Below are 9,124 nucleotides of genomic sequence, written 5' to 3'. Positions count from 1 at the left end.
GCCCTTTTAAAAAAGAACAACCTAGACAAGTCACTAATGAGCAACTATAGGCCAATATCAAACCTTCCGTTTTTAAGTAAAATCATTGAAAAAGTAGTCTTTCAACAACTCAACCATTTCTTGTCACTAAGCAACAGTTTTGATACCTTCAGTCGGGTTTCCGACCACACCACAGCACTGAAACGGCTCTTGTCAAAGTCTTTAATGACATCCCCTTAACACAGATAGTGGCAAAATTTCAATCTTAGTATTACTTGATCTCAGTGCTGCATTTGACACGGTCGACCATGACATATTACTAGACCGATTGGAAAACTGGGTAGGACTTTCTGGCTTAGTACTAAATGGTTTGAATCCTACCTAAAGAATAGGGATTCTTTGTTCAATAGGTAATATACATCTGAGCGTACAAATATGACGTGCGGAGTTCCGCAAGGCTCCATTCGGGGCCTCTTCTGTTTAACATCTCATGCTTCCACTGGCTCAGATTATGGAGAAAAACAAAATAAGTTACCATAGTTATGCGGATGACACACAAATTTACATAACCTTATCGCCAGGGGACTTAGTCAAATACAAAAACTGACTAACTGCACGAACAAATTAACGACGATGTGCCAGAACTTTCTGAAATTAAATGAAGGAAAAACTGAGGTAGTTGTTTTTGGAAAAAAAAGAGAACGATTAAAAGTCTGCGCTCAGCTTCAAACAACAATGTTAAAAACAACAGACAAAGCCAGAAATCTGGGTGTAGTCATGGACTCAGACCTGAACTTTAACAGCACATTAAGACAATTACAAAGTCAGCCTACTATCACTAAGAACAATATCAAGGTTAAAGGACTTATGTGTCAACAGGACTTGGAAAAAACTGGTCCATGCTTCATCTTCAGTAGACTTGACTACTGTAACGGGGTCTTTACAGGTCTCCCTAAAAAATCAATCAGACAGCTGCAGCTGATTCAGAACGCTTGCTCGAGTCCTCACTAACCAGAGACTGATCACATCACTCCAGTTCTGAAGTCTTTACACTGGCTTCCTGTGTCTCAAAGAATTGATTTCAAAGTACTCTTGCTAGTTTATAAATCCCTTAACGGTTTAGGTCCAAAATACATTTCTGATCTGCTACTACACTATGACCCCCCAGACCTCTCAGGTCTCTGGGACAGGTCTACTTTCTGTCCCCAGAGTCAGAACAAACAGGGTGAAGCAGCTTTCAGTTTCTATGCTCCTCATATCTGGAATAAACTCCCAGAAACCTGCAGATCCGCTGCTACTCTCAGTTCTTTTAAATCAAGGCTGAAACCTTTCTTTTGATGCTGCCTTTCTTTAAATTAATGCTCATTTCTTTCTTATGCTGCACTGTAACTTTTATTCTTGTGTTTTGTGTCCTATGTTTCTATTTGTTTTTACTGTCTATTCATGTTCTTATTGATTTTTAATGCTTATGACTTTTAACTGTTTGTACTTGGTTTTATTTGTTTTAATGATTTTGTGTAAAGCACTTTGATTGCCTGTTGCTGAAATTGTGCTATACAAATAAAGCTGCCTTGCCTTGCCTTGCCTTGTGGAAATAACCAAAACATACTGATATTTCCAAACCTTGCTATATGTAAAGCAGCTTTTACTTTCTTACTTCATAAGACTCAAACATAATCACCCGTGTTTCCTTCATTGGCCTAAGCAATTAATGGATTCATACAGCTTGTAATATTGGGTTGCTATAGTCCTTTAATGTCCAGCAATGGCTAGTTGCTCACAGTAGTGCATTAAGAAGTGGAAGTGTTGATGCTCAAAACATGAAAGGTAGTATGGGAAGAATTTGTTGTAAAGGTTTTGTTGTTTTCTGTCTGTAGGTCTCCCAAAAGGAGAAGGTCCAGGTCCCGCTCTGGGTCACGGAAACGGAAACACCGCAAGCGATCACGCTCACGCTCCCGAGACCGCAAGAGGAAGTCATCACGATCTTACTCAAGTGAAAGACGCGCCCGAGAACGAGAGAAGGAGCGGCAGAAGAAAGGACTGCCTCCCATACGATCCAAGACTCTAAGTGGTCAGTGGAAGTCATTACCAAAGTCATTGTTTTAGAGAATATGTTCATAGTTGTTTGTTGTCGGCCGTTTCTGATTAGTTATAATTGTTTTCCCTTCTGTCCGTACCTAGTGTGCAGCACCACTCTGTGGGTGGGCCAGGTGGACAAAAAGGCCACTCAGCAAGACCTCACCAACTTATTTGAAGAGTTTGGCCAGATTGAGTCTATCAATGTAAGTAGACTTCTACCCGTCTAGATTAGTTACAGCATGTTCTCCAGTTCTTTGATCTCCAGAATCTTAAAAGGATATCCTTTGCATGAACTTCAATTTGTCATATAAGGGCCGCCGTCTTTTTGTTTATTTGTTATTCCATATGCTACACATTTGTGTGTGTCTGTGTAGATGATCCCTCCCAGAGGCTGTGCCTACATCTGTATGGTCCACAGACAGGATGCGTACCGCGCCCGCCAGAAACTCAGCACTGGCTCTTTTAAGATTGGCTCAAAAATCATCAAGGTACTCATTACCTTTTATAACTTGATTGATTGTATTTCCTTTCTCCTTACGGTCTATTTTAATGTAATTTTACATTGACCTCTAATGATGAAACCTCAGACTTTGTTTGCAGGCACGTGGCTCCTTGTATGCTCTCAGAAATTACTTTGCAAAATGTTTCTTGACCTCTCTCCGTGTGTGTGTGTGTGTGTGTGTTTGTGGTATGTGTGTGTGTGTGTGTGTGTGTCTGTCTGTCTGTCTGTCTGATCCCATCCAGATTGCATGGGCTCTGAACAAGGGGGTAAAGCAGGAGTACAAGCAGTTTTGGGATGTGGACCTAGGCGTCACTTACATACCTTGGGAGAAGGTGAAGCTGGATGACCTGGATGACTTTGCTGAGGGAGGAATCATTGACCAGGAGACTGTTAATGATGGTGAAAAGAAATCACATCTGCTTATTAACTTCTTTCAAACAAACATGTGTCTGTTGACACATTAAACAATGCTTGTTTAGATATAAGTAGGATACTTTGGCAGCTTTGTACATACATGATAAAAGCATAACACAGATATCCAAACACTAGCAAGTCTTAGCATTTAATCATCTATGTGGATTTGTTTTCTACCCCATTGTCTAAGTTTGTTTTGTTATGGTAATGCACCAAATCCTTTAAGAAATCCCACTGGGAACTCTCCATCCTCAATAAAAAAATGAAGGCAAAGATTAAGTTGAAAAAAATACAGCTAAACTCTCCAAACTACAAAATGGATAATAGTTTATAACTTTGTTTCATCTATGTCTAATTCTGCAGAGTGGGAAGCAGCAAAGAATGTGGAGCCAGCCAAGGAAGTTACAAGTCAACCAGTAAGCACTGAGACTACAGCAGCATCCAACACCCAGACTGAGAGCTACAACCAGCAGGTCACCATGATGCCTGTACAGGTACTGCTAAGGGTCTGTCTCCATCAGTGAATGGAATGTGAACAGTACAGTGCACAAAAGATGACAATCTTTATTTGCAATAACTAGGACTATCTTGATCGGTTTGACATCCAGAGAGCAATGAGTGTTTTCAAAGACTTTGATAGAGGCATGGGCAGCTACTGGGACATAGTCAGGGACTTGTGTATTATGTTAGTTATCCATTATGTCATTAAATTGTCTATGTTTTGGATGCACACTTTCTCATATATCTCTTATCCAGCTTCCAGTGGCCCAGGCTGTTCCAAATGCAGTAGGTTTGGTGCCTCCTACCTTCCCTGTTACCATGGGCATACCCCCACCAGGCTACGGACCACCACCACCCTTTATAAGGGCTGGATTCAATGCCTCACAGCCTCCGCCAGGTAAACAATGCAAACGGTCATATAAAGAATATATATCGGACCTACAGAAATTTGAAAGCTTATACCAAAATATTTTCTGTTATCAGGTTTTATGCAGGCAGCACAGACAGCAGCCATGGCCTCCGCAGCAGCTTGTGAGTATTTGACATGCTTTATAACTAAAGCATGCGTATAGTTTTAAAAATTGACAATGTGTCCTTTTAAGGCATTTCATCTGAATGTATTAGCTTGAATTCCATTTGTTGTTTTCTCCTGTACCTACCTACAGCTCTAGTGCAGTCTTCAGTGGCAACCAGCCAAGAAGCTGTCAAGGAATCACCATTCAGTGCTATGATTCCTCCGACCAGCACTATGCCTGGCGGCTTCATGGCCGGTGTGTTTAACCCAGTGGGAATCCAAACTCATCAAGCCAATGAGAAAACATCACAGTCGGCAGAGAGCATGGATGCTGCTGCAGAGCTTACACTGCAAGGTGAGGCAATGCTGATATGTTCCTGCACGAAAGACTAATACATGTTTTTCTGGGGGATACTTTGATCATATCTTGTTGTGTATGCGATTATAAAGGTTATTTGTGTTCAACTGAGAATAATTTTAACTTTTATTTTTGTTATTGTGTTTTGTCCCCAGGCATGCAGAATGCAGTCCGCAGTGGGATGGGTCTCCTTGGTATGCACCCCACAGCTTCGCTCACCCACCAGCTGCATCAGTCTGGTCTGACTGGGCAGAGAATGCCTGGCCTGCTACCTCTGGATGTGCGACCTAACCTCCTGCAACCTGGGGCTGCCGCCCGCTTCCCACTTATCATGCAGCATGGGCCCATCCAGCAAGCTGCTGGCCTCCTTGAGAGTTCCCTCCAGGCTCAAGCTCGTGCCAGGGCTCCCTTCTCTCAGCTTGACCCCTTTAACAGGGCCCCCAACCTTACCAATGAAAATGTATCCAAGACAGAAGCTAAGTCTCCCTCTGGAGCTGACGAGGGCAAAGACCAGGACTACCGCTTCCCTCCAATGGAAAAGCCGAGCACAGGCCTGCTGAGGACCCCTCCACCAGAGCATAGGGAGCCCCTTGGAGGTGGCGGAGGAGCAGGAGGTGGTGGGGGAGGCAGGCCTCCCTTGCTCCAGACGCCAGGGGCTCAGCCAGCCAGAACCAGCCTAGTGGGACGTCTGCAGGCTCTTGCAGGATTTACTCCTGACAGCCGTTGGAACCAGACCAGAGGTGACTTTGATGAAAGGGATGCCATGCGAGGAGGCCTACAGGCCTCAGGCGGTCCAAAAGGCTTCCAGGAGGAGCGGCCCACACCTGGGCAGAACTTCCCCAGCCGCTTTGAGAGCCGTCCTGGGACAGTAGGAGGAGGATCAGCAGCAGCAGCAGCTGGAGTTTCGGGCAATACGGGAGCTGTTGGGGGGCCACAAGCCTGGAACCGAAGTGGTGGTGCCGCAGCCCCCTTTGACAGCGAACTACATCAAGACCTAGATGAGCGAAGACGCCCATGGGACAGGCAAAGAGACCGAGATGAAAGAGATTTTGACTTTAGGAGGGAGATAAATGGCAACCGCCACAGCCGAGAGAGAGAGCGGGAACGCGAGAGGGAGAGAGACAGGGAGCGAGGCAGAGACCGCCCCAGAGAGCATGAACGCGACAGAGACCGCGACAAAGAGAGAGACCGCGAGAGGGAACGTGAACGTGGGAGCTGGACACCTCTTCTCCCTCTGCCTACACCTTTGCTTCCAACTCCACCTCTTAATCCCAATCTGACCCTGAACCACGGCAAACTGCTTGGACCACTCAAATTAAACCCCCAGATTCACCCACGATTCCAGTCCCCACTCCTGCCTCAAGCTCAGGCCAAACCCTCTCTCTTGGGTCTGAATCAGCCACTGCCTCAGGTTCAGAAGTCTCCACCTCAATCACAGAGTGAGGCAGCCGTGCCTGATCCCCAGTCAGAAAACCCAGCTCTGTCTGAGACACCTCAGGCACAGTCACCACCCTCAGTCCAATCATCTGACCTGTCATCTGACAACAATGGTCAGAGCTCATTGAATGAGGCTCCCACCCAGGCCGTGTCATCACCACAACCTGAGACCCCTCCACAAACAGAATCACCATCTCAGTCCCCGTCCCCAGCCCAGTCCCCCTCCAACACCACTGCTTCTCCAGAAACTGAGGCCCCAAACCAAGCCTCACCGCTGGTTAAGGCCTCATCCCAGGATTCACCTGTGGCCTTCACACAAGCTGACAGCCCCCCTGAAGAGACTCACTCTCTGGAGGAGCTGGAAAGCCCACAGAAGGATGAGGAAGAGTCACAAGAAAGTGCCTCCTCAACCCAACCCCAGTGGGTCAATGGATCTGGGATGGACAATAACACTGTGGCTGAATCTACACCTGAGGCCTCTCCTGAGGCCTCTCCTGAGCTCTCTCCTGAGCCCACTGAAGAACCCTCTCCTGATTCTGTGCTCCCTGAAAGTGAACCGGAGCAGCTTGCTTCTCCTGAGGACGTAGACAATGAACAGAGTGAGCCCATGGAGGAAGCTACGAGTCAGCCAGTGGTAGACACTGTCACAGACACTGAGGGGACATAATCATCACTCAGTAGGTAAAAGATCATTTTGTAAAGTTGTCTCTTCTTATCTGTACTCATTTCAGCAAACCACCACCACATGGGACATGGTGAATACTGGCTCACATCAGTTATTGTCTTATAACCAATAACAAATGATTTTATCTCATGATTTTATCTCTCACAAATACCAGTGTACTTAAATAGAAGGCTCAATAGCTGATTTATTGATAGACAATTTTTTTGTGTTTTTATTTCCTTTTTTAAGTTGTAATGCCACCCCACCCATTTTAATTAATCTAAACTCGGCGAATTTTATTGAATTGCCTTCCAAAATGTTTCAATTGTATAAGGGGAAAATGCGCTTTGACCTTCCTATGGAAGAGAGTAAAACATCCTGGCTGTTCAACAATGGATTGAATACAGTTACACACAATACTTGAAAAAGGCAGTTGCTGGCCTCATTTCTGTCTCCTCTTCTTTTTAAATGCTGCTGCAAAGTTTTCAGTGAATGCTTTTGTGGTGTCCTACAATGCTTTCTGTTTCTACACAGAAAAACTAGCCTGCATACAGTGAGACCAGTACAACTGCTTATAATTGGGGGAAAAAAGGAACATATTTTAAATGAAAACATGAAAATGTTGTATCCCCAAAAGAAATGTCTGTAATTTGTTTCCAATTATACAGTGAACATAAACATAAAATAACATGCCAAGGGGAAGAAAAAGAACAGGGGGATGTTTTCATGTTGGGTGCATATTGTTTTAGTTTGAAATAAACATGCTTTGTCTGTTTAAAAAAAAAAAAAAAAAGAAGAAGAAAAAAAAACATGCTTTAGGACTTTTTTCTGACCCAGGACCAGTGGAAACTAAGACTGCTTTACAGACTCGTAAACATTGTGTGCTGTCACCTCAGTCGATTTGATGTTCTCGTAACTCAAGTTGCTGCTATACCATCCATCCACAGAGCACTTTGTTGGATGCAACCGTGGAACTTGTAGTTTTTAGTTTCTGATGACTTCAGCCTGTACGTTTCCCTAAGCTTTTGCTGGGTGACTGTTGAGGATGGGATTGTGCCTTTTTGAATTGATTTGTTGTTCATGATGCTACCCAACACTACTGTGTGATGTACACCAGACTGTGCGTGCAACTCAGTTTCAGACAGCTCTATGAACACAATGCTACCTGCACAGAATTGACTGGCCTACCGTTTGAATGGTAGCTGGTTGGGGTGTAACGGCACACACAAGTCACGGTTCGGTATGTACCTTGTTTTTGGGGTCATGGTTCGGTATGTTTTTGGTACAACAAGGGAAAACAAAACCAATGCAGTAAATAACGTTTTTTAATTTATTTTAAAAAGTATTATGATTCAACAGTGGCTCATTAAGGCATTCAAATACTGGCATTTTTTTAACAAGAAAATATAAATAACTAAAATAAATAATGAATCATGAATGTGGTAATGCGCCATTATAAGACTCTGACCTGTAATTCCTGGACTGGGCTGCTGCTTGCGTCTACGACAAAGTACAGTTGTATATTTGCAACAATGAACACTCCATAGCGTTAGTTATTACATTTGCACAGCCAATATAGGCAGTGGGGGGGTTGTCTGAGAGCGGTGGGGAGAAGGACTTGCCTTCCAGTGTATTCACAGACATACCCAACGCTACATGAGCAATGTCGGCAAAGAGTTTCACACAAATCAATCTCATTGAGCTTAATTAACCCAGCTAACTGGGCTAAGCTGACTAGCATGCTACATCTTATAGACCGCAACTAGTGCACTGCCAAAACTTTCCAGGTAAAATTTGCACTTCACAATTTCTGTTCAGCATGTGCGAGTAGTAGACAGAGACTATTTTGACGTGTTTGGGTCACAAGACTTACTGAAGCAATGTTGCATACCGAACGTTCAGGACGAATACACATACCGTTACAGCCCTAGTAGTTGGCCGGTTTGTACAGCACTCAGAGAACAAGTCTATATACTCCATCGTTCTGTGCATGCTGGCCTAGAGCCATGTTTTAATCTTCTTGTTTCCCTTTTGTCATTTCATACTTGTAGTGGTTTTCTGTTGAGACATACTACTAGAAATCCATAGTCTGCTGTTCTCTCAGACCAAATGTCTACTACAGGAGTTGTGATGTTGAATAAAAGTTGAAGGTGCATCAGATTTTTACCCTTCTTATTGTCATGAATCCTGACTCAGGCCGATCAGATGACTTCTTGCAAACACCAACACTGCAGCTTCAAACTGAGATAATAGACCCATGTTAGAAATTTGGACCAATGAAAATGAGACATTATGGGACATGCATATCTAGTATACCAGGTTGTATATTGAAATAACCATCACAAATCCTTATTTCTGTTGGTAAGAATATAAATCTACTGATTTTGTTTTAGAGTTTTATGGTTCACTGACTTTTAGACAAGCATAGGCCAGCATTCGGCAAGAAAAGTTCCCATTAGACGTAAGCATAAAATGCTGAATTTTTATTTATTTTAATGTAGTTTATTTCGCTTTCAAAACACAGCAGCGTACTATATCCCACACCTGATAATAAAGGTGTAGATGACTACCAAAACCCCTCAAGTCAAATAATCTGCTGAATCCAACCAAAGGGCACACCATGGACAGACCTATATTTAAAAAAAATAAAATAAAAAAAACACATTAAAAATATAC

At 43.5% G+C, this 9,124-nt stretch overlaps 1 protein-coding gene across 2 annotated transcripts in view; it reads left to right on the top strand.

The window, feature by feature from the left end:
• scaf8 (SR-related CTD-associated factor 8) overlaps nucleotides 1–8,608 on the top strand; it is a 39,751-nt gene extending 31,143 nt beyond the window's left edge. Inside the window, exons 12-20 of one of the 2 annotated variants that reach the window (XM_032501063.1) lie at nucleotides 1,857–2,050; nucleotides 2,161–2,261; nucleotides 2,433–2,546; nucleotides 2,803–2,959; nucleotides 3,338–3,468; nucleotides 3,731–3,872; nucleotides 3,959–4,006; nucleotides 4,141–4,344; nucleotides 4,503–8,608. In XM_032501063.1, the coding sequence (XP_032356954.1) occupies nucleotides 1,857–2,050; nucleotides 2,161–2,261; nucleotides 2,433–2,546; nucleotides 2,803–2,959; nucleotides 3,338–3,468; nucleotides 3,731–3,872; nucleotides 3,959–4,006; nucleotides 4,141–4,344; nucleotides 4,503–6,451 (3,040 nt within the window). In that variant the 3' untranslated portion in view covers nucleotides 6,452–8,608. The remainder of the gene's footprint in view (nucleotides 1–1,856; nucleotides 2,051–2,160; nucleotides 2,262–2,432; nucleotides 2,547–2,802; nucleotides 2,960–3,337; nucleotides 3,469–3,730; nucleotides 3,873–3,958; nucleotides 4,007–4,140; nucleotides 4,345–4,502) is intronic. The other variant, XM_032501064.1, reaches the window with a different exon arrangement.
• Nucleotides 8,609–9,124: the final 516 nt, after the last annotated feature.

This window comes from Etheostoma spectabile, chromosome 20 (assembly GCF_008692095.1).
Source record: "Etheostoma spectabile isolate EspeVRDwgs_2016 chromosome 20, UIUC_Espe_1.0, whole genome shotgun sequence".
Taxonomy (NCBI): Eukaryota; Metazoa; Chordata; class Actinopteri; order Perciformes; family Percidae; genus Etheostoma; species Etheostoma spectabile.
The sequence above is the reverse complement of the archived record's forward strand: the minus strand, read 5'-3'. Positions and strand labels throughout refer to the sequence as shown.